Source organism: Phocoena sinus, chromosome 21 (genome assembly GCF_008692025.1).
Source record: "Phocoena sinus isolate mPhoSin1 chromosome 21, mPhoSin1.pri, whole genome shotgun sequence".
NCBI lineage: Eukaryota > Metazoa > Chordata > Mammalia > Artiodactyla > Phocoenidae > Phocoena > Phocoena sinus.
In genome coordinates this window covers 30,821,871-30,848,311 of record NC_045783.1, presented here as the reverse complement: position 1 = coordinate 30,848,311, position 26,441 = coordinate 30,821,871, and the positions used below count along the sequence as shown (strand labels likewise).

The window sequence follows — 26,441 nt, the reverse complement described above, 5'->3', positions numbered from 1 at the left end:
TTTTTAATCTTTAAAACTTTGATATCATAATATAGTAAAGAAAAAGAATTTTTCATTTAAACTTACAACTTCTCTGGGAGGAGCCACTGAAGAAGCATGTCCAGGAACACTCACTGGCTGTCTAGAAACTTTTGCTTGATTTTTGCCATCTGACCTGAAAGATACAATTACTTTTGAGCTAAATTAAGGTTAAAACGTTTCTACATGATATATTACATAGACCTTGCATTTTCCCAAGTACAGAACAATGTTATTGGTAGTGGTGGTGATGATGATCATGAAGACAACTAAAATTTTTACGGCATTTTTATTAGCTTTCACCCAGTTTTAATCCTTAGAGTACTATAAAGTTTTATTAACCTCATTTTACAATTAAATAAACTGAAATTCTAAGAAATTATGTAGTTTGGGCCAGTGTTCTCCAACTTCTCTCCTCAAGTCTTCCTGAAATCAGAGAGGAGTAAAAGCATATTCCTAGGTTTGAAGTAGTCACTCTGAATATTAGGAAGTCCAAGAGGAGCAAACATGCTGGCTGGAAAGATGTCAGCTAAGATTTAGACATGCCGAAATGATAGTAAGTCAGCTAGGTAGAAGTGTATAGGAGACAGCTATTGCTATGGAACTAAAATTTCAGAGATGCAGACTGGGGAATTATCTATAGGGATTGGTCAGTCTGAAGTTAAGAAAAAGGGTAGAAACATAAATCTGGGGAAGTCCCTGGCAGTCCAGTGGTTAGGACTTGGCGCTTCTACTGCTGTGGCCTGGGTTCAACCCCTATTCAGGGAACTAAGATCCCGCCAAGCCAAGTGCTTGGCCAAGGGCAGTGTGGCCAAAGTAAAGCGTGGGCGAGGGTGCTACGCCTCGATAAATTATATTTTTTAAAAAAAGAAATAAAAATCTGTTTTAGAATACATTAAGAAAAATAAAGCTAACATCAGTATACTCTAGGAAAACATTATACAGTAAGTGAGGTAAGTTAGAAATAGGGCAATGAAGTAAAGTGAGCAATCGAGGCAAGATCTGAACATTTTGGATCATTATCATAAGAAAGATGAGTTATTAAGTAATTACATGTGCTATGGGTTTTATTTGTTAGTATTTCCTCATTTAATCCTCACATCAACCCGAAGAGATAGGCAATATCATTATTCCCATTTTAAAGGAAGTAAACCAATGCTCAGAAACTTTTTTTATTATTCCAGTTCATAATTCTAGCAAATGACAAACTGGAACTTGAACTTAGATCTGACTACAAGGCCCATGCTAATATATGCCACATTCCAATGCCAACATGTTAGAAGTGATCGCTGAGAGACAGTTGTATAAGAGTCCAACACACAGACTAGAAATATCAGCTGTCTGAAATATGACAGCCCTTTCTTCCATCAAAGCTTATTTCTTAAAAGCTGATGATTCACAAAATCTGTTTTCAAAACAGACTTGAAGAACACTTTTCCTATGAGAACTGATACTTGAAATAGACAAGGATGAAAATTTTTTAACGAAGCCCAAATCAGAAGTTGTAGTCCAATTACTCCACTATCAGAAATCAAAGTCAAGTAAAATGAATCCTAGCAGCCATTTTCAGTAGCATACAGGCTGGTCACCATAATCCTTTCCCCTCACCATTATAATAGGTGGCTGAGTCACCACTGCCCTTTAACTCCTGCTAATCATGTCAAAAGAATGGAGAGATAACTTAGAACCCTATTTTTAAACCAGCTTCTATGATATGACTATCATCATTAATAATTATTATACTTAAAAATTTTTAATATGAATTTAAAAGAAAAATAATCTAAGTACTCATATGTTTGTGATCTCTTCCTTCTGCAGTAGCTTTTCTGTAGCTGGTCTCTCTTAACGAAGACAAAAGCAGCCAATGCAGTAAGAGGAACAATGACGAAGAAGAACACCAGAAGTCCGTCCCTCAAGGCGGTATTCTTTTCTACAGAGAAGGATTTTACATTAATGATCATTAAATTAGAAGTTAACTCATATTAACTAGAACATACTAGGTGATGATACGTTTTACATTAATTTTCACATTGTTCAAAAGTCACACTGATATAAACTGAAATATATTGAGAAGTCTTGTTCACTCCTCATGCTTACCCACTTCATTTTTGCCTTCCTGAAGATAACCACTTTTATTAATTTCTTATATAATCTTACAGTATTTCTTCATGTAAATATAAGCAAGAAGAAAATATGTTCTATTGTTAACCCTTTCTTACATAAAAGGTAGCATGGCATAAATGCTATTCCACACATTACTTTTGTCACTTAGCTATACTACATATCTTCCCAAACTATACATACAGCACCACCTCATTTTCTATACAGCTATACAAAACTCTATTGCAAGGATGTCCCGTAGTTTATTCAGGCAGTAAGTACCCTACTAATACTTTTATTTTTCCAACCTTTGCTGTTACAAAAAAAAAATGTTACAATGAATAACCTTGTACCTATGTCATATCATTTTGGTGCAGGTATATCTGTAGAATAATTTCCCAAAAGTAGAATTGCTGTATCAGAAGGTGAATGCATTCATCATTTTTAAGGCACTATCAACCTGTCTACCACAGTGATTGTTACAAGTTAGCATGCCATATATTCAGACTATAATTCAAAAAGGTACATGCACCCCTATATTCATAACAGCACTATTCACAATACCCAAGACATGGAAACAACCTAAATGTCCATCGACAGATGAATGGATAAAGAAGATGTGGTATATATATATATATATATATATAATGGAATACTACTCAGCAATAAAAAAGAATGAAATAATGCCATTTACAGCCACATGGATGGACCTAGAGATTACCCTACCAAGTAAAGTAAGTCAGAGAGAGAAAGACAAATACCATATGGTATCACTTACATGCAGAATCTAAAATATGACACAAATGAACTTACCTATGAAACAGAAACAGACTCACAGACATAGAGAACAGACTTGTAGTTGCCAAGAGGAATGGGGGGAGGGAGAGGGATGGATTGGGAGTTTGGGATTAGCAGATGCAAACTATTATATATAGAATGGATAAACAACAAGGTCCTACTACTATATAGCACAGGGAACTATATTCAATATCCTGTGATCAACCATAATGGAAAAGAACGTGGAAAAGAATGTATATACATGTATCACTGAATCACTTTGCTGTACAGCAGAAATTAACACAACATTGTAAATCAACTATACTTCAATAAAATACATTTCTTTTAAAAGTTAGAAGGCCAGCCAGCAATATACAAGAATTCCTCACAGCCTCACCTATAGTCAAACTTCTGCATGTTTGCCAACCTGGAAGGTGAAAAACTATATCTTTTATGATTTTAATTTGCATTTCTCTATTTATACTATGATTTGAGCAACTTTTCATGTTTAAGGAAACATTGTATTTCTTTTTCTTCTCAGTCCTTTGACTGTTTTTCTGTTGGTCTATTGTTTTTTTTTCTTCTCAGTTTCTAAAAGCCTTTATATGTTAGGGAGAATAGTTTTATCTGTATGTGAGTTGGAAATATTTTCCCCATTTTGTCATTTGTCTTATGGTACGATGCTTTTCTCCATGCATAAGTTTATTGTTCTGAGGTAGCTGAATTCATCAATCTTATTTTTTATGGCTTATGGATTTAAAGTCTTATTATAATTTTAAAAATTCATTAATTAACATTAATATTGTCTGTTTCATGTTCTTTAGTGAAAGAATATAGTAAATATGAACACGAGTGGTAAACTGTGAAATTATCCTCATAGTTTTAAATTTGTAAAAGTACCAAAACTTTCTGTTCCAAAAGTTATATGAAACACTCAACCCAATTAAAAATAAAAATATGAAAAATTAAAGCAAGCTTGATATATCAGTTTATACTCACTAATAAGTAGACAAAATTTAAATTAAAGCATCCAACACTGGCCAGGTTATGTTAAAATTGGTACCTTCATACTGTCAGTGGCATTACACAAGTTCATTTGGAATTTTTATCAAGAATCATTAAAAAAAAAACACCTGTAGGCTTCCCTGCATAAAAAATCATATCTAGGGCTTCCCTGGTGGCACAGTGGTGGTTAAGAATCTGCCTGCCAATGCAGGGCACACAGGTTTGAGCCCTGGTTCGGGAAGATCCCACATGCCGCGGAGCAACTAAGCCCGTGCATCACAACTACTGAGCCTGCGCTCTAGAGCCCATGAGCCACAACTACTGAGCCCATGTGCCACAACTACTGAAGCCCATGTGCCTTGAGCCTGTGCTCCACAATAAGAGAAGCCACCGCAGTGAGAAGCCTGCGCACCGCAACAAAGAGTAGCCCCCACTCACCACAACTAGAGAAAGCCCGCAGGCAGCAATGAAGACCCAATGCAGCCAAAAATTTTAAGAAATTAAAAAATAAAATAAAATAAATTAATTAAAAATAATCATAAAAAGGATTATACCTTTCAATCTAATAATACCATAACTGGCAATTTATACTTCAATTGGGAAAAATGCACGAGTATTAAGATGTACACTACAATGTTATCAATGTGTATCGAAAACTTAGAAACAACCTAATGTCAAATAATTAAACAACAGCTAAGTCAAGTTATGGCACATCCATCAATGGAATGATACACAGCCATTAACATCCATAGTTCTGACTTCCGCTTCTAGACAAGATGGAATAATAGGGACCAGATTTATCCTGTCAGCTGTAACAACCAGAAAACCAGGCAAAATACATGACGCAATGGTTTTCATGGCATTGGATATAAGGCAATAAAGAACAATGATCCCTGAGAGGCAGAAAGCAAATAAGGTGAGCTTTACAACAATCCCAGTTTGCTGCCTAGAGAAAGTTAACAGACTGTGATGAGGGGTGTGGGAATCCACGCAAAACCAAGCGGTCTCCTCGAGTAGAGGAATGCACGCTAGTTGTCTGAGGAAGAAGCCAAGACAACTAGAGTTCATGGGCAAAGTACCAGAAGGGAGGCAGCTGCACAGATAGAACTTGAAAGATCTGCAAAGGGTTCCCCTCAAATACTCAGTTGAGTACTGATCAGTGTACGCATGTAAGGAAACCACCTGAAGCCATAGAAAGAATCACCTGAAAGGATTAGTGGGAATAAACCCAAGAACTCACACAGGACTGGAAAGAATACCTGTTCCTCCCATTTCCAGTGGAAAACTCCATAGTTAATGGCATTGAGTAGAATAAACAGAAGGGGTTTGCCTCAGTAATGGGGCAAAATCAGCCCTAGGCTAAATGCTGCTCAGGTCCTCCCAATGGAGCTTAAAAAAAAGATTCAAAAGAACCATACTACATCCACGTAGCTTAAGCCCACTTAAGCTTAAGCCCAAAGTTCAGCAATAGAAATTCAAAAACACCTAATATACAACAGGCAAATTCCACAATTTCTGGCGTTCAGTAAAAACGTTAGAAGGCATGCAAAGAAGCAGAAAAATATGACCTAAAATGAGGAGAAAGTCAATCAATCAAAACTAAGAAATGATAGAATTAGTAGACAAGGACATTAGAAATTATTATAAATGTATTCTACATGTTCAAGAAGATAAGTAAAGATTGAACATGCTGTGTAGAGACATGAGGAAGGAAAGAAGGAAGGAAGGGAGGGAGGGAGGAACGGAGAAAGAGAGAGTAGAAGGGAGGGAGAGAGGGAGGGAGGGAAGGAGGGATGGAGGGAGGGAGGAAGGAAGGAAGGAAAGCAGGCAAAGAAAAAGAGAGAGGGAAAGAAAGAAAGAGAGAGAGAGAGAGAGAGAGAGAGAGAGAGAGAGAGAGAAAACGAAAGGAAAAGGGAGGGAGAAATAGAACTTACAGAGATAAAAACTTCAATGTCTAAGATACAGAATAAACTGGATGGAATTAATGGCAGATCAGACATCACAGAAGAGGGAACTTGAAGAATAACAATAGAAACTATTCAAAGTTAAACACAAAGAATAAACAATTTTTAAAAATCAAGGCAAATCACTGAGATGTGAAAGAACTCCAAGTAGCCAAATATACATGTAATTGGAGTCCCTGAGGGAGAGGAAAAAGAAGGAAAATGGAAGAAAAAATATTTGAGGAAATAATGACCAAAATTTTTCCAAATCTGAAGAAAACTATAAAAGCACAAATCCAAAAAGTTTAAGAAATCCCAAGCACACCAAGGCACATTATAATCAAATACTAAAAATGAGAGATAAAGAGATAATCTTATAAGCAACCAGAGGGTAAAAAAGAGACACACTATAAACAGAAAACGAAAAAAATAAAAGATGATGGCAGATTTCTCAGGAAAAACAGTGCAAGTCAGAAGACAACATAGGAACATCTGTGAAGAAGTAAAAGGGGGGAAAAAACTGTCACCTTAGAATTCTTTACCCAGTCATCATTCCAGAAGGAAGGCAAAATAAAGACTTTTTCAGATATACAAAGCTAAAAGTATTTGTCACCAGCAGAAATGTGAAAAGGAGACCTTCAAGCAGAAATTGAATGATGCCAGATGGAAATCTGACTTTACACAAAAAAATGAAGAGCACCAGAAATGGTAACTATGTGGGTAAATATAAAGACCTTTTCTATTATTTAAATTTCTTTTAAAAATAATCAACTGTTTAAAGCAAAAATAATCACAATGTATTATAGGTTTATAACATATGTAGTATGATGACAATAGCACAAAAGCTGAGAGGAGAGAAATGGAAGGATCCTGAAATGGCACAGTATCACATGAAGGGAGACTGTGATAGAAAAATATCAATATGGTAGATTTAAACCCAAACATATCAATAATCAAATTAAATATAATTGGCCAAAACAACTCAATTAAAAGGCAGAGATGGGCTTCCCTGGTGGCACAGTGGTTGAGAGTCCACCTGCCGATGCAGCGGACACGGGTTCATGCCCAGGTCCGGGAAGACCCCACATGCCATGGAGCGGCTGGGTCCGTGAGCCATGGCCGCTGGGCCTGAGCGTCCGGAGCCTGTGCTCCACAACAGGAGAGGCCACAACAGTGGGAGGCCTGTGTACCGCAAAAAAAAAAAAAAAAAAAAAAAAAAAAAAGGCAGAGATGGGCAGAGTGGATTAGACCCAGCTATAGGCCACCTACAGGAAACCAACTTTAAATATAAAGACACAAATAGATTAACGGATGTGGAAGCGAGGGCAAGGGACAAGGATGCCCCACTTTTGACATGGGCCACTGAGAGACCACACTAACTTCCCTCCACATTACTTGCCATTGTATGCAGGTCCACTATCCACACTTCCTCCGTACCCTGTAGCCTCACAATAGGGGGGAGCCCAGCCGCTGTCACAGTGACAATTCTTATTGCTGTTACATACCTTCAAAACAAAGCAGCACTTTTGTTAATTGTGAATGTTGCTCTACAGGATGAACTCAAGAATAGAAACCAAGAGAAAAGACTAAATTCATGCAAATCCATAGACACTTTTAAAGAATGAACAATTTATCAGGTATCTAAATTCCCCAATATCTAAAAACCTAAGAAGTCTTACAGAGAATCCTCACTAAGAAGTCTCATTATTCAGCATTACTTCCATGAACAAACCAAAAGAGGCTATTACCTACCCCATGTCCGTGACACTTTTTCTGAATATCACAGTCATAATTCAGAACAGATGCATTTACACATTGGAAATTTCTACAGATCTGAAAAAAAAAGGAGTAAAGAAAACTTGAACACATTAATAAACTAGCCAGAAAAAAACAGACCTGGGTGTAGATTATTTCATAGGTGAATTCTTTCACACTCTTCAGGAATAGTTAATTCCCATATCACATATTTGAAAATTTAGAAAAATAAGTGAAGTTAACTAATTTAGATAGAACTAATGATCAAAGATGACACAAAGGCCAAAAACAAAGATAAAACTATAATCTTTCCTTCCATACATATATAGATGTGAAAATTCAAAGTAAAACATGCACAAATGGATTTTTTTCAAGTCAGAGATGATCCCACTACTACAGAAAAGGATCAATGATAGGAAATCTATTACTATAATACCTTACATAAATTGTCATTATTAAAATAAATATCACAAAAGCATTTGAGGGCTTCCCTGGTGGCGCAGTGGTTGAGAGTCTGCCTGCTGATGCAGGGGACACGGGTTCGTGCCCCGGTCCAGGAGGATCCCACATGCCGTGGAGCGGCTGGGCCCGTGAGCCATGGCTGCTGAGCTTGCGCATCCGGAGCCTGTGCTCCGCAACGGGAGAGGCCACAGCACTGAGAGGCCCGTGTACCGCAAAAAAAAAAAAAAAAAATTTGATAAAATTTGACACTCATGTTAATTTTTAAAATTCTTTCCAAAATAAGAATAAAAGGACACTTTGTGACAAGACAAAACCTGTCTTCCAATATCATGACTAATTATGAAACTAATTCATGCAAATATACAGACATTCTTTTTAAGAGACAAAATTGAAATGATTCCATGATATTTTAATTTTTTATGGCAAAACAAATGACAAACTGGAAAAAAATATTTACAACAGACATAACTATCAGTTAATATTCTTTATATATGAGGAGCCTGTAAAAACAATAACAAAGATAACCCAACAGAAAAACAGAAAGATATGAATATGGACTAAGCAGAATAAATGAATATGAATATGGCCTGTAAGATTTCTGCTGAGAAATCCACTGATAGCCTTGTGCAGTTTCCTTTGTAAGCTGAAAGTTTCCATTTTCTTGCTGCATTTTCTTTAATTCTTTTTCTTTAATTTTTGACAGATTTATTATAATGTGTCTTGAAGAAGATCTCTCAATCGAACTTGTTTGATGACCCATTTGCTTCGCGAACTTGGATATCCAATTCTCTCCTCAGCTTTGGGAAGTTCTCAGCCATCATTCTGTTAAATGAGCTTTCTTCCCCTTTCTCCCTAGTTTCCTCTGGAACTCAGTAATTCACAAATTGCTTCTTTTGATGTTATGCCATAGATCACATCAGCTTCCTTCACGCTTTTTCATTCTTCTGTTATTCTTTTCCTCTGAATGGATCATTTCAAAGTTCCTATCTTCCAGCTCACACATTCTTTCTTCTGCTTCATGCATTCTAAGGTTGATGCTCTCTATTATATTTTTTTTCATTTCATCCATTATATTCTTCAGCTCCAGAATTTGTTTGGTTCTTTTTTTATGATTTCTATCTCTTTGTTAAACTTGTCATTTTGTTCATGCATTGCTTTCCTGATCTCATTAAATTGTCTTTTCTATGTTCATTGAGCATCCTTCAAACAGCTATTTGAATTCTTTATTGGTACATTACAGATCACCATGTCTTTGGGATCAGTTACTGGAAGATTACTGTGATCCTTTGGTGTTGTCATCTTTGCTTGACTTTCCATGTTCCTGGAAGTTCTGCATTACTCTCTTCACATCTGAAGTAGCAGTCAACTCCTCCAGTCTTTACTAACTACCTTTATGAGAGAAATACCTTCTTTCAGTCCTGCTAGGGATTCTGAGGCTTTCTCAGATTCTCTAGGACATGCCCGCTCCATACTTCTTGCTCCCTCTTAGGGAAGAATTCTTAAGCCTATTCTCTTCTCTCAATCCTGCAACATACCAAGCCGAGTACTGACAACCCTTTCCAAAGCTGGAGCTCAGATCTGCGTTCCCTCTCTGGCCAGCAGATTCTAGCTGGCTCTCTGCACATGCTCACTAGCTGTCTGCAAAAGCTCACTCTTGCACCACTGTTGGGAGGGCATGTAGAGTGCTGGCCACAGGGTGAAGGGTGTCTGGGTAAGGCATGCAGCAAGCTGGAGGTGCCTGTTGGCCACTTGGGGGGATCTGCAGGCAAAGCATCCCCAGACGCTCATGGGTTGGCTTCTTGATGGAGTCCACCTCACAGTAGGATCTGCATTCCTTTAATACCCTCTGAGAGTCTTAAGTGCCACTCTCCCAGCCTCTTCTCACCTCCCAGTCACTTAAAAGCCTGGGAATGTTATTATCATGGAAGTTCCTCCACAAGGAAACAATAAAGAAGGGAATAAATATCCCTTGCCAACAATTAGGACAAAACACTGTTGATTTCAAAGCGAGTTACTAAGAGTGTATTTTCCTTCTTATATAGCTTTTGTTTTTGCTACAGCTAATACTTGTCTTTCTTCTTATACAACTGGCCTTTGTCATATCAGTATTCAATCTCTTCACAAAAAAAAAAAAAAAAAAAAAAGAAAGTTCTCATGTCCTTTCCTCTTTCAAGTTCCCTCTTTCTCTAGAAACCTCCCTGCAGGGTCCACTTGCTCCAATCTAAATTGATTACTCTACTGGCCTGGTACATAGCTGCAATTTTAGAATTTCTTTGACGTTCTTCTGTGTCCTAGACTATAATTCTCCTTTTGGTGTACTTCCTCATTTGTTAGAACATTGTGTTAGATGATTTCCTAAGACAGGATAAATAAAGATGAATTTTCTGAAAAGAAAATTTGAAACGATACATTGTCTAAAATGTTTTTATTGTGCTCTCTCACTTCATTGCTACTCTGGCTGTGTATAGAATTCTAGGTTGAGAATCTTTCGGAAACATGAATGTGCTGCTCCCTTGGTTTCCAGATTTCAATTCTCAATCTCATCCCTTTATATGTGACCTTTGTTTGTTTTGGGGGGGCCAGGGGTTTGTCTCTGGAAGCTATTCTTCACAAGTACTCTGACACAAGTTCGCTTCACTGTTTTCTTTCTCTAAATTAGAGATTTAAATTAGTTGGATTTTAAAATCTTTAGTTGATCCTTGTAGGCTTTTATCTTCTCTCTCATTTTTCTGTTTCAGTCTTTTTGTTCAGCTTCCTCACAGAATTGTCCAAGTTTATGTAACAATCCATCTATAGTCCAGTTATACATGCATGAAGGAGAACAGTATACTAGGGTTAGGACAGGGAGACAGACCTCTCCTAGGAGGATGACCAAATAATATCAAAAATCTTATCTTCTCATCTCCAACCTGTTCCCAGGGGAACAGGCAACTGGCTGCTGATGCTTTGTTGACAAGATAGGAGAAGCAGACAGACAGAAGAGCTAGCCTCTCCATTGGTAGAATAAATTTAAGTCCATTTTCAATACCATGCCTCCCTCCACCAACCCCTCTCAGCTATAACCACTGTTTCCAAATCACCAATCTGTTTAGGGTTCTGCCAGACTAAGATACAGGCTCTTTGTTCACACCCTATCAGTCTGCACTGTAAGTTGTAGGTCCCACTACTCAGTCAAACTATCAATACTTTCTCTCCTCTTTCAGTTTCAAAACGTGTTGAAGTTTTTATCTACTGATGAAATCTCATATACTTCACACTTTGGAATCTATTCCCTAATTTGTTCCTTTATATTTTGAGAGATATTGGCAAGGCGAACAGGATAAACGAATATTACAATCCACCATCTTTTACAGATTTTTTTTTCCAATTCACATTTTCACTCTGAACTTCATAACTTGTAATAACTGACTGTGATGATTACTTTTATGTGTCCACCTATATGAGACAGAGGGCGCCAGGAGCCATGGGTCCAGGACTGAAGGGGTGGAAGTGCAGTGGCACCACTTACTATTTCTCCTTGTGACCCACTAGCAAAATGTTTGCTTACTGCTCCCAGGACCTTATGCTCTGTTGGCCTAGAAGTCTTAGCTCTAGAGGGAGTTATGCTTCCATCAGGAGACACAACAGTGACGCCACTGAACTGGAAGTTAAGACCTCCAGTTAAGTTCATGCCTCTGAATAAACAAAGAAGGGAGTTACTGTAGGCTGGGGTGACTGATCTTGACTCCCAAGGGGGAATTGGACTGCTACTCCACAATGGTAGTAAGGAAGAGTATGTCTGGAATACAGGAGATCCCTTAGGGCATTTCTTAGTATTATCATACCCTGTGATAAAGACCAATAGAAAACTACAACAACCCAATCCTGGCAGGACTACTAATAGCCCAGAGCCTTCAGGAATGAAGGTTTAGGGCATCCTGCCAAGTAAAGAACCATAATCAGCTGAGGTCGTTGCTGAAGGCAAAGAGAATACAGAATTAGTAGGGAAGAAGGTCGTTAAAAATACCAGCTATAACTATATTACAGAAACAAAAACTGTAATTATCACGAGTATTTCCTCCTTATTTTGTTATGATATGCTTGTGTGTATATGTGTATCAAATATCTTTTTCTTCTCTCTCTTAGTCCCTTAGGTAACTCACAATGTATTGACTTTAAGTATTGTTAACTTTACATCACAGGATTTAAGTTACAGGATATTAAGAAAAGTAAACAATGGCCAAAGATTTTTATCTCCTCTTCGAAGTAGGATTTAGTGCATTTTCAGTTGTAAGCAGGATACAATGGTTGTACACAGTTCTACCATGTTAGGTAGAATTATGACCATGCTATTGTCTTCAAGATTGTTTTGAAGATTTTTATTGTCTTGGAGATTATGTATGGTTTAAGGAGATGCATACGGACACCAAGCTGACAAGGTGTGGACCTGTGATGGTTAATTTCATGTATCAACTTGACTGGGCCACAGAGTGCCTAGATATTTGATCTAATATTATTCTAGATGTTTCTGTGGGATGTTTTTGGATGTGCTTAACACATAAGTTGATCAAATGAGTAAAGCAGATTGTCCGTATATTGGTCTCGTCCAATCAGTTAATGGCCTGAATAAAATGAAAAGGCTGACCCTCTAGATGGGACATTGGTTTCTTCTTGCCTCTGGACTCAAACCGAATCATAACTCTTTCTGGGACTCAAACCCACTAGCCTTTGAACTGGAACTACACCATCAGCTCTTCTGGGTCTCCAACTTGCCCACTGAGATCTTGGGATTTCTTATCTTCCATAATTGTGTAAGCTAATTCCTCATAAAAAGCCTTATATATATAAACACACACACACACACACACACACACACACACACACACACACACACACACCCTTTTGGTTCTGTTTCTCTGGAGAACCCTGACCAATATTTCTTCCTTATGCCCAAACCAAGAATAAACAACCCAAAACAACTGAAATGTACAAATGTTGAGGTAAACCAGACTTTAGCACGCCGAGTACAATGCACGACTCAACAGCAAAAGCTACACAGGCAATGAGGCAGGAATGAATATTATCCAACTTCAATTAATTAAAGTCCATTCTAGTGGCTGTCTGTTACAGCTCAGTGATTGTGTTCCCCTCAAAATTCATATGTTGAGGCCCTAATCCACATGTGATGGTATCTGAAGATGTGTAATTAAGGTTTGATGAGGTCATGATGGTGAAGCCCTGGTCCAATGGGATTAGTGCCCTTATATGAAGAGACACTAGAAAGGAGATACTCATGTCTGTGCCTCATGAGATCCTGAACTGGTGCTACACTCAGCTCCAGCCCCTCAAGCCAGTCAGGAAGCAGCCCAGCATGTCCAAGGACCTGGCTGGGGACATGCACATCCATGCCTCAAGAACTAGGCCTACAGCCTTCAGTTTTGGCTGTGGAATCTGAAACAGCTCTGGGATTTCATTCCAGCCAATTTCAGTCACAGTCCAGGGCTAGTCCTGCCCATCCAGGGACCCAATTAATGAACAGACAGCAGCCCTCTTAGGTACCTGATGAGAGCCCCACCCGTCTATGCAACTGGTAATAGGCCTGCTGTTTAAGGACATAACTGTGGACCCTAAGGCAGACCCCTGTCCTGGGGCCACCTCCTGAAAAATGTACTGGAGGAAGTTCAGTCCACCCAGGGACCAGTCAGCACGCATGCCCTACCAAGTCCATGATAAAAAGTTCACCAACTGCAGGTGCTGCTGCACATCCAGAAACAGCTTTGTAACCAGCTCCAAACCAGGCAGACTGAGATCCCAGAGGTAATTCTATCAGCACACAGAACAGACAGGAGGTGTTTACCAGCTGAAACCAGTCTGTAAAGACTGGTGCTCCTTCAAATGCACAGGCACCAATGCAAGGCTACATGGAAGAATCAAGCAAATATGACAACACCAAAAGAAACTAATAAAGTTCCAATAAATGACCCCAAAGAATGAAGATCTATAGTCTGACTGATAAAGAACTCAAAATAATCATCATTAAGGAACTGAATGAAATGTGAGAGAACACAGGTAGCCAACCCAGCAAAATCAGGAAAATGATGAATGAACATAATGAGAAGTTTAATAAAGAAATAGGAACCATTAAAAGTAACCAAAAAGAAACCCTACAGAAGAATACAATGACAGAAATGAAAAATTCAGCAGAGAGGTTCAACAACCAACTTAATCACCCAGGAGAAAGAATCAGTGAACTCAAAGACAGATCACTTGAAATTAGCCCATTAGAGAAACAAAAAGAAAAAAAGAATAAGAAAGAGTGAAGAAAGCCAATGTGAATTACGGGACACCATCAAGGAAACAAACATTCGCATCATGGGAGTCCCAGAAAGAGAAGGAAGAAAGGAGCAGAAAGAAAGTTTAAAGAATTAATAGCAGGGACTTCCTGGTGGTGCAGGGATTAAGAATCCGCCTGCCAATTCAGGGGACACAGGTTCGATCCCTGGTCCGGGAAGATCCCACATGCCACGAAGCAACTAAGCCCGTGAGCCACAACTACTGAGCCCACTCACCACAACTATTGAAGCCCGCGTGCCTAGAGCCCAAGCTCCACAGCAAGCCACCGCAATGAGAAGCCCGCACACTGCAATGAAGAGTAGCCCCCACTCACCGCAACTAGAGAAAGCCTGCACACAGCAACGAAGACCCAATGCAGCCAAAAATTAAAAAAAAAAAGAATTAATAGCAGAAAACTTCTGAAACCTTGGGAGAATATGGACATTCAGGTACAGGAAGCTCACAGGACCCCAAGCAAGGTCAACCCAAAGAATATTGCTCTGAGACACATTATAATCAATAATCAAAATGTTAAAAGTTAAAGACAAGGAGAGAATTTTAAAAGTAGCAAGAGAAAAATGACTCATCACATATTAGGGAAATCCACCAGCAGCCCAGTATGTCTATCAGTGGATTTTTCTAAAGAAACCTTGCAAGCCAAGAGAGAGTGAGATGATATATTGAATGCACTGAGTGAAAAAAATTGCCAACCACGAGTACTAACCTGTCCTTCTGAAATGGAAAGTTAAAGACATTCCCAGACAAACAAAGCTAGGGGATTTCATCACCACTAGACATGCCTTACAAGAAATGATAAAGAGACTTCTTCAAGTTGAAATGAAAGGACGCTAAGTAACAATATGAAAACATAAAAAACTATAAAACTCATTGGTAAAGGTAAATATATAGTCAAAATCAGAATACTCTAATACTGGAATGATGGTGTGTAAATCACTTTATCTCGAGTATAAAAGTTTTAAAAAAAAATCAAAAATAACTAACGGTATAATATTGTTTTGGATATGTCTCCTCAGGGAAGGAAAACAAATGGAACTACAGCAAACTAAAAAGCTTTTGCATAGCAAAGGAAACTATCAACAAAATGAAAAGGTCATCTACTGAATGGGAGAGATATTTGCAAATGATGTATCTGATAAGGGGTAAATTATCCAAAATACACACACACACACACACACACACACACACACACAGAAAACTCATATAACTCAACATCCAAAAAACAAACCACATGATTTAAAAATGAGAAGAGAATCTGAATAGACATTTTTCCAAAGAAGACATTCAGATGGCCAGCAGGCATCACATAAAAAGATGCTCAACATCACTAATCATCAGGGAAACGGGCAAATCAAAACCACAATGAGATATTACCTCACACCTGTCAGAATAGCTATTATCGAAAAGACAATAAATGACAAGTGTTGTCAAGGCTGTGGAGAAAAAGGAACTCCTGTGCACTGTTGGTGAGAATATAAATTGGTGCAGCTGCTATGGAAAACAATATGGAAGTCCCTCAAAAAATTAAAAATAGAACTATTATATAACCCAGAAGTTTCACTTCTGGGTAGTTTTACAAATAAAACAAAAACACTAATTTAAAAAGATATATGCATCCCTATGCTCATATGCACACACACGCACACATACACATGCATACAATGAAATATTACTCAGCCATAATAAGAATTTTGCAACAACGCGGATGGACCCAGAGAGTATTATGCGAAGTGGAATAACTCAGACAGAGAATGACAAATACCATATGATTCTACTTACATGTGTAATCTAAAAACCGAAACAAATGAACAAATATAACGAAGTAGAAACAGAGTCACTGATAAAGAGAACAAACAGGTGGTTGCCAGAGGGAAAGAAGGTGGGGGAATGAGTGAAATATGTGAGGGAAATTAAGAGACACAAACTCCAAATGAGGCATGGGAATGAAATGTACAGCAAGGGGAATATAGTCAATAATAACATAATATCTTTGTATGGTGACAGTTGGTAACCAGAGCTATCATGCTGATAATTTCGTAACAATTGAAAATATTTCATCACCCTGTTGTGCGCTAGGAAGTAACATAGTTTTGTAGGTCAACTATACTTCAAAACACAAACAGACAAACTCACAGAAAAAGAGATCAGATTTGTGGTTACCAGAGGTGGGGTTCGGGGGACAGAGAACTGGATGAAGGGGGTCAAAAGGTACAAATTCTAGTTATAAGATAAGTAAGTACTAGGGATGAATGTACAACACGATTAATGTAATGAACACTGCTGTGTGTTACATATGAAAGTTGTTACAAGAGTAAACCCTAAGAGTTCTCACCACAAGAAGAAAGTATTTCCTTAATTTTGTATCTATATGAGATGATGGATGTTCACTAAACTTACTGATAATCACTTTATGATGTATGTAAGTCACACCATTATGCTGTACACCCTACGTATACAGTGCTGTACGTCAATTATATCTCAATAAAAATGGAAGAAAAATGATGAAAAAAATAACCATAGGTACAATAATTTGTTAATGGATGCACAATATAAAAAGATGTAAAGTATGACATCAATAGCATAAAATACAAGGAAAGGAGAAGTAAAAGTGTAGAGCTGTGTATACAATTGAAGGTAAGTTGTTATCAGCTTAAAATAGACTGTTATAGCTATAAAATAGTTTATGTAAGCCTCATGGTAACCACAAAGGGAAGAAACTTAAACACAAAAGATAAAGAGAAAGGAATTAAAACATGCACTACAAAAAAATAAATCACAAAAGAAGACAGAGAGGGGCAAAAGAGCTAAAAAACAGTCAACAAACACTTAACAAACTGACAGGCAGTGGGTCTTTACCTATCAATAATTAAATACTTTAAACATAAATGAACTAAATTCCCATATCAAAATACACAAAGTGGTTGAATGGATTAAAAAATCAAGATCTAACAATATGTTGCCAACAAGAGACTCACTTTAGCTTTAAGGACATACATAGGTTGAAAGTAAAGAGATGGAAAATGATATTCTATGCAAATGGCAACCAAAAGAGAGCAGAAGTAGCTACACTTGTATCACATATAATAGACTTTCAGTCAAAATCAATCACAAGAGACAAAGAAGGTCATTGCATAGTGATAAAGGGGTCAATTCATCAAGAGGATATAACAATTATAAGTATATATACACCCTACACTGGAGCATCTAATATTTAATGCAAATAATAACAGAACTAAAGGGAGAAATAGACAACAATATAATAATAGTATAGGGGACTTCAGTTTTAATATTGGATGGATGATCCAGACAGAAATGTAATAAGGAAACAGACCTGAAGAGCACTACAGACCAAAATGGACCAAAAGACATAGACAGAACATTCCATGCAACAGCAGCAGAATACATATTTGGTATTCTGTATGTATACATTCCACAAGATAAATCATATGCTGGGCCACAGAGCAAGACTTAAGAAGACTGAAATCCCATCTGGTCTCTATCTTGACCACAGTGGTATAATTAGAAATCAGTAACAGAAAGAAAACTGGAAAATTCACAAAAATATGGAAATTAAACAACACATTCCCAAACAACCAATCCTGCCATTTGCAACAACATGGATGGACCTTCAGGGCATTCAGACTAAGAGAAATAAGTCTGATAGAGAAAGAAAAATACCATATGATCTCACTTATATGTGGAATCTTTTAAAAAGTTGAACTCAGAAACAGAGTGGAAGGGTAGTTGGCCAGGGGCCAGGGAAGGGGAGAAATGGGGAGTCACTGTCAAAGGGTACAAACTTCCACTTATAAGATGAACAAGTCCTGAGGATCTAATATTCAGCATGGTGATTATAGTGAACAATACTGTATTATATACTTGAAAGTTGGTAATAAGAGAATAAATCTTAAATGTTCTCACCACAAAAAAAAGTTCTATTTATGTGAGGTGATAGATGTGTTAACTAACCTTATTGCAGTAATTATTTCACAATATATATGTGTATCAAATCATCATATTGTGTACCTTAAACTTACACAATGTTATATATTGATTGTATCTCAATAAAGCTGGGCTTGGCGGGGGTAGGCGGAGAGGGGATCAACAAGGGAGAAGAAGAAATGAAAGATACAGGAAAAGAACCACAGGGACATTATCTCAGATTCTGGGTTCCAAAGCTCTTTATTTGATTCTGTGGTTTGAATCAGTAAATTTCCTGCTATGCTTTAATTCAGTCTTAGCTGAATTTTTGTGAGATTTAAGAGTACTGACTATAGTCCACGTAGTAAAATTTCATAAATTAAAAAAGCCTAAGTATACAGCTTCAGAAATATAAAAGTATATTCACCAGCATACAGAATCCAGGAATAAATCTACATTACCAGTATTTGCTCCCGGAACGTAAAGACAATTTAATGTTGAGGAATTTATCAATATAACCCAGCACATTAATAAGTCAAAGGAAAAGATGTAGTGATTACTAAAATAGCTGTTGAAAAAACTACTTATAAAATTTTTAATCTATTTGTTCTTTTATTCTTATTAATCACAACTAAAACAATTCTCCATTAAATGAAAAATACTACCTACCCTAAGCCAATAGCCAAAATCATAAATAACCTTGGAAGGCTAGATGCATTCCCAGTCAAGTTAGGGAGAAGACAAAGAAGTACACTATTATCATTATTATTTAAAATTATCCTGAAAGCTCTATCATTGCAATTACATAAGAAAATAAATCCAAATTGTAAGTATCAGAAAGGAAATCAACTTTCTATCATTTACAGATGATTGTTTACCTAGAAAATTTTAATACAATCAACAATAAAAATACGTGACACTAAGTATATGGCTGGTAACAAAATAAATATATACAAGTGAATATATTTTTCTGAATATCAATAATAGCCAGTAAAAATATAAACAAAACAGTTTCTCTTATCAATAAACACCAATTAGAAAATGTAACATAACACATTAGAAAACACAATAAGAGGCTATTCATAATAACAATAAAAATATAAAATACCTAGGAATAAAACTAATAAAAAATAAAAAGGACCTTTATAATTAAACCTTTAAAATAAGACCCCCCAAAAAATCGAGAGACATACCATGTTCTTCTATGGGAAGACTGAATAATGTAAAGATGTCACTTTTCCCCATTACAAATTTATAAATTTGATTTGATCCCAACCAAAATTCCAAAGCGCTTTTATTTAAAAACTTTTTTTTTTGCACCTTGACAAAATGATCTCAAGTTCATCTGGAATAATAAATGAATATTAATGGCCAAGAAAACTGTGAAAAAAGAATGAGGGGGCATTTGTATGACCAGATAATAAAAATATATTATAAAACTGACAAAAACTAAAAGAAGGCAATACTGACACATGAGTATCAGACCAATCAGTGGACATTAAGAGAAAAAGCAGAAATCAAGCCCAAGTATATGTGAAAATTTAATAAGTAATTTAAATAAGATTTCAGATTAAAAGAGAGATTATAATTGAGGTGATGGCAAATAACAAACCATTCTGAAAAAAAGTAACATTAGAAATCAGCATATAGTCATCATCTCTGAATGAATAAAATGAAAAAGAAAAAAAAGAAGAATGCTAACCTCATACTATACACTCCATATTCCCCTGGATTAAACAGTTAAGTATTAAAAAAAATTTTAAATCTACTAGAAAATAATGCTCTGATACTATACTAAGAAAGTCTTGTAAAACATGTAAGTAAAGTTGGAAACCATAAAGGAAAGGAATAATAGATTTGTTTACATAAAAATGTAAACATGGCAAAAAATACTAAAAACAAAAGGAAGAGGCAAGTAATAACTGGGCAAATATATTACACATATTACATCTTATATGACATAAGTTAAAGTTCTTTAAAATCAATAAGAAAAACACATCAATTTTTAAATGAACAAATAACATCAACAAGCAAATCACAAAAGAAGGAATAAATATATGGAGACAAAAAAATTCAACATCACTAATAATCGAGAAAGAGTAAAAAGAAAATTACCAAATGAAAGTTTAAAAACAATAGCACCTAATCCTGACTAGGATATAGAGTTAAAACATTTATTATTGAAAACTGCTTGGAAAATAAACTAATACTTTTCTAAAGAGAAATTTGGCAAAACTATATCTAAAACCTTAAAAGTACACACCCCCTTATAGTAATTTAACCTCAGAAAATAATCAGGATTTTATGAAATTTTTTAGAAAGCCATTTACCTCAGCATTGTTTATAGTAACTGCAGCAGTTGAGTTTATGGCGTGGCAAGGGCAGGCACAAGAATACCAGGTTCTTTTTGGTAAGAAGTGAGGGGCAACAGAATTGGAACTGAAAACTTGGTAGAAACTGAGGTAACTTGCGGGTCCCTCTGTCTTTTTCATGTGTCCCACATAATCAATTGATTGTGTTCACTCTCCCCTCCTCTATTCTCCCATGAGTTGGCTTCTTCAACTTGTTCAACAATCCTGCTCCCTCTGTCTCTTGTACATAGCTGAAGCTCACCATAACCCTTCTAGCCCTCCTCCTACATCATGCTATCTCTCAAAGTATTCATAGTTTCAGCGCTACTCTTAACTACCTTTCTTTACTTATATATTCCCCCCCAAGAAAGGAATTAGGCCTAGCTCCTCTCATCCGGGACCACTGGTAGTAAGTCAGCAGCTAACTCTTGGCTAACACTGGATCCAAACAGCTGTGGCCAGGGTAGCAGGATGCATGGGCAGGACAAGCGCTATGACATTTCTAGTACAAAGACACGGATGCATGCACACATACATGCATACACACACACACACACTCACACAAAATCCTGGAAATCCCAGTAATAGCAACCTGGCTAATAAATTACAGCACATTGATGGGAAGGGGGGGATATGCCCAGTATATTACAACATAGAAAACACAGGTTATAATATATGACCCCAGTGAAGAAATCGGGATAATAGAATTATAGTTGTTTTTTTTTTAATAGATGCAGAGGTTTCTTTAATGAAATTGTGGAAATTATCCAATGAGATGCAGATAATGAATACTCTAATCTAAGCAGATCCAGTGACCATGATGAAAACTGATCATTTCTGAAGTTAAAAAAAGCATTATATGAAACTAACACAGCATTGTAAACCAACTATACTGCAATAAAAATTTTTTTTAAAAAAGAAAGCATTATATGGCTGTAAATCATCAGGAGGTATAGCTGTTCTTATTTTTATTCTTGGTAGCTTTCTATTTTCCCAAATCTCTACAATAAACAGAGATTTCTTTTATACCCAGAAAAGAACCACTAGCTTTATATAATGATGTTTTTAATTTTTAAAATTTTACTTTGTTTTAGAAAACATTATGATTACCTTTCCAACGCCACATCTGGTGCCTTCATTCACCATGCCAGGATCGGGAACATCTGACCCAAGCTGGAAATCCACACCCCAACATTTGGTGCCTCTCCCAGGAGTCTGAATAATAGCAGGCACAATTCCAAATACAGGCATTTCTTGTACATTCTCACATTGAAGCTTTCCACACAAAGCATTCCTGGAAAGATAAATAATGCAAACTACAATGCATCCAGTGTAGATACAAAAGAAAAATTATATATTTTTTGTATATAGGCAGGGAGTTTATTGCTGTTTAGCTAAAGTGAATCTCAACAGAAAAAGTGTGTGAGAGAAACAGAGGTCAAAGTAGCTCTCTTTAAATATGGCAGAGAAGAGGTAAGTGGACGCCAAGATGCAAATTAGTAGGGTACCAGGGGGTGTGGCTTCTGACACGTAATAATCTCTCTTCACTACCTGCCTAGGACTCAAAAAAGTCTAACTAATAAAGTTGTTTTTAAATGTGATATAATTTTATAAATGCTTTTACACAGAAAATAATAGAACTATACCAAAATTCAATTGTGTCTTCTTACAGAGTTATAGTAAAGAGAAACCTAGATTTTGTAATGTTAAATAAGTATGACAGGACTCCACCTTTCTTCACTTGGCTCACTCTTACTTAAAGACTCAATTCATTAACTCATTAATTCACTAATTCAATTCACTAATTCAGTAACAACGCTATGAAGACTTCCCTGACTACAATTCCTATTACAAGGCTGTGTAAGTTAAATGTCCTTCCTATAGCCCTTCAGGATACAATAAGTATCCCAAACATCAACTCTTATGATGCTGTATTGAAATTTCCTATTAAATTGATTGACTTTGTCTTTTTTTTTTTTTTTTTTGGCTGCGTTGGGTCTTCGCTGTTGCACGCAGGCTTTCTCTAGGTGTGGCGAGTGGGGGCTACTCTTCGTTGCAGTGCAAGGGCTTCTCACTGCGGTGGCTTCTCTTGTTGCGGAGCACGGGCTCTAGGCGCATGGCTTCAGTAGTTGTGGCACGCGGGCTCAGTAGTTGTGGCGCACGGGCTTAGTTGCTCTGCGGCATGTGGGATCTTCCCAGACCAGGGCTTAAACCCGTGTCCCCTGCATTAGCAGGCGGATTCTTAACCACTGTGCCATGAGGGAAGTCCTAATTGATTGTCTTTTGATCCAAGCACCTACCCTATTCTTAAATCTCCCCTATGCTATCACTGCCAAGTCATTATAGGATATTGTTTTCCAATTCCTCTAATTCATCACCTCCTAAATATTCTCATACCAGCTATCATATCTTTTACTTCTTGAGTTAAAATCTTTCTCCCTATAACTTTTCCTCATTGGTCCCAGATCTTCGACATGAGACCACACAGATAATGTCTTTTCTTTCCTCCACATGGCAGCTTTTTAGGACAATTATCACATAGGTCCTAATTACTTACTTCACAGGACAATAGTCTACAATCATTTCTCATGCAACAAGGAAGCTCCCCTCTAAATATGTTCTAGTTTGTCTCACTCCCTCTTGAAGCACAGCGCTCGGAGTAAAATATGAAATTTCAGTTTCAGCCTGACAAGCAAAGAACAAGATGAACTGTCATTTCCTTTATTCTAGATACTGTACTTCTATGAAGCCCAGGATGACAGTAGCTCTTATGGTAACTACATTACATTATTGATGTCCTTGAATTTATCCTCAGCTAACACCCCTATCTACTTTTTGCACATGCTGCTATTAAGCCTCCTCTTCCTTCCATCCTTCACTTAAGAGTTAGTTATTTTGTCCCATCTTTACATTTATTCTTATGTCACCATTTATTCACGAGGTAACCTGAGTAAAGTGCTTAAACTTTCTTAAGTTCAGTTTCTTCATCTGAAAAACAAGACCTAAATAATGATGCCTATCTCACATAATTAGTTGAAATTAGATATGAAAACCTCTAAAACAAAGCATAGAAGAAAGCAGATCTCAGTTAGCATCTACTGGAACCTACCAAAATTCATGCTGCTATGATATACTTAATGTCTCATGTATAGTCTTAGTGACATATTAAGAAGTAAAAGGAAAATACTCTTAACATATTAAAAGAAAACTGTCACAAATCATTAAAAGGATAGTCACTTCAACAGAAAAAAATTAGCAAAGATGCAAATAGGCAATTCACAAAATAAGAAATGCAAACAGCCTACAAAGCTAAGAGATGCTCATTGTTATAGTAATAAAAATTATATTGCAAGCACCAAAAGAATAACTGCTTCAGGCAGGATCATCAATGCACGCTTAAACCATGAGGTGAAACACTGGTGGGGAACTGGATATTTATACGGTACAAAATCATCACTCCACATATTACTTGATAGTTGCAGTGGGCAAGACCTAACTTTACAAAAGCAAGATTTGGTCATTGCCACTTAGTAACAGTAATAATAAGACAATCCAGAATTATGTGCCTCCTTGACATCATCTACCACTTACAAAGTAGTCAAATACTTACGAAGTATTCAAAGTGTTTAACCTGAATCTAATTAAGACTTTAGATTTAACTTCTGATGTATAGAAAATTCAGGGAATAAAGACACAAGTTAAGCACCGTTGAGAAGGAACTACCAAACAAATCCAGAACGTGGGCCACCCTAAAAGACCACTGGCCCAGTCATTTCCTCAGGTCACTGTCAGTGAAAAGAAAAAAATAAATAAACCGAAGAAGAATATTTTAGATTAAAAGTGACTTAAGTGGGGCTTCCCTGGTGGCACAGTGGTTAAGAATCTGCCTGCCAATGCAGGGAACACAGGTTCGAGCCTTGGTCCAGGAAGATCCCACATGCCGCGGAGCAACTAAGTTGGTGCACCACAACTACTGAGCCTGCGCTCTAGAGCCCGCGAGCCACAACTACCAAAGCCCGCGTGCCTAGAGCCCGTGCTCTGCAACAAGAGAAGCCACCGCAACGAGAAGCCCACGCACCACAACGAAGAGTAGCCCCGGCTCGCCGCAACTAGAGAAAGCCCGCTCGCAGCAACAAAGGCCCAACGCAGCCAAAAATAAAATTATTATTTTTTTTTAAAGTGCCTTAAGTGACATGACAACTAAATGCAATGTGTGAACCTTGGTTGAGTCCTGATGTGGGAAAAAAAAACAGCTATGAAAGACAATTTGAGGACACGGACAATTGGAGAAATGTGAATATTGACCAGGGATTACATTACATTAGGAAACTCTGAATTTTGTTAGGTATGATAACAGTATTGAGAACAGGCTTATATGTTGGAGATGAATACTAAAGAATTTAGGAGTGATGCATCATAATGCTGATAATTTACTTAAAAATGGTTCAGCAAAATCTAGACAAGGTAAATATGATAAAATATTAACAGTGTTTTAATCTAGGATATATGGGTGTTCATCATACTATTCTTTCTACTCCTCTGTGTATTTAAAATTTTTCATTTAAAAAGTTTAACAAACTATTGAATGTTAAGAATGGCTCAAGGGGGCTTCCCTGGTGGCGCAGTGGTTGAGAGTCCACCTGCCGATGCAGGGGACGCGGGTTCGTGCCCCAGTCCGGGAGGATCCCACATGCCGCGGAGCGGCTGGGCCCGTGAGCCATGGCCGCTGAGCCTGCGCGTCCGGAGCCTGTGCTGCGCAATAGGAGAGGCCACAACAGTGAGAGGCCTGCGTATCGCAAAAAAAAAAAAAAAAAAAGAATGGCTCAAGGATGTATTTGTACAATACAACATGGGGAATATAGCCAATATTCTGTAATAAATGTAAATGGAAAGGAACCCTTAAAAATTGTATAAAAATATAAAAAATGTAAATAAACAAATAGTTTAAAAGGAGGACACCATCTTGTTCTGCAAGAGAGGACAGCTCTTTTGGTGAAATGGAACAAGACAATGTGCACAGCAGGGGGTGGGAGTCAGTGGGGAGTAGGAGTGTATATGTGCATAAGAAACCCTGGAAAGGCAGACAAAAAGCTCAAAGACACACCTGAAGAGCAGGGTGGGAAGAAGGAGAAAGAGAGTAAGAGTGGAAACCACATTTTCTCTATATCCCTTTAAACATTTTTGAAAAACAACAACAAGAAATTAAATAAGTATTTACAAATTCATTCAAAGCAAGAATGAAATATCTATTTGATGTAACAAATTGGAAAAGTATTTCTTAAGACAATACTCTGACATTGATGAGGGGGTAGTGGAAGTATAAATCAGTCAAACGTTTTGACGGTCAATTTAGAAGCATCTGTGAAGAGCCTTTAAAACTATCTTCCATTTTCTTTTGAGAAAAATCTACTAAAGAAACAATCGGAGACATAAATACTTAAATTGTATTTATCACAGCCTTGTTTAAAAAAACAAATTACTGGAAACAACATAACATTTCTAACATAAGGAAATGGTTAAAAGAAGCTGGGTATATCCTATAAATGCCCTTAATAGAGTGGAAAGTAAATACATCAACTTATAAAACAGTATAAATCATACTATGCAATTTTGTTTATACACACAGATATGGGTCTCTGAGTACACATATGTGTATGTATATATGTGTATGATACATATTTATATGCTTATGAATACACATGAAAAGGAAATAACAATAAAACTTTAGCAGAGTATCTCTGGATGACAGGACCATATGTGACCAGTTTCTTGAGACTTT

The 26,441-nt window shown here is 37.0% G+C and overlaps 1 protein-coding gene across 3 annotated transcripts in view; it reads right to left on the bottom strand.

The window, feature by feature from the left end:
* The window catches only part of ADAM9 (ADAM metallopeptidase domain 9), a 103,294-nt gene that overhangs the window by 10,076 nt on the left and 66,777 nt on the right, over window positions 1-26,441 (bottom strand). For 2 of the 3 annotated variants that reach the window (XM_032618537.1, XM_032618538.1), the window contains exons 16-20: window positions 21,773-21,956; window positions 7,596-7,676; window positions 7,243-7,348; window positions 1,807-1,948; window positions 67-154 (exon numbers count right to left, since the gene is read on the bottom strand). In XM_032618537.1, coding sequence (XP_032474428.1) covers window positions 67-154; window positions 1,807-1,948; window positions 7,243-7,348; window positions 7,596-7,676; window positions 21,773-21,956 — 601 coding nt within the window. The remainder of the gene's footprint in view (window positions 1-66; window positions 155-1,806; window positions 1,949-7,242; window positions 7,349-7,595; window positions 7,677-21,772; window positions 21,957-26,441) is intronic. The other variant, XR_004347880.1, reaches the window with a different exon arrangement.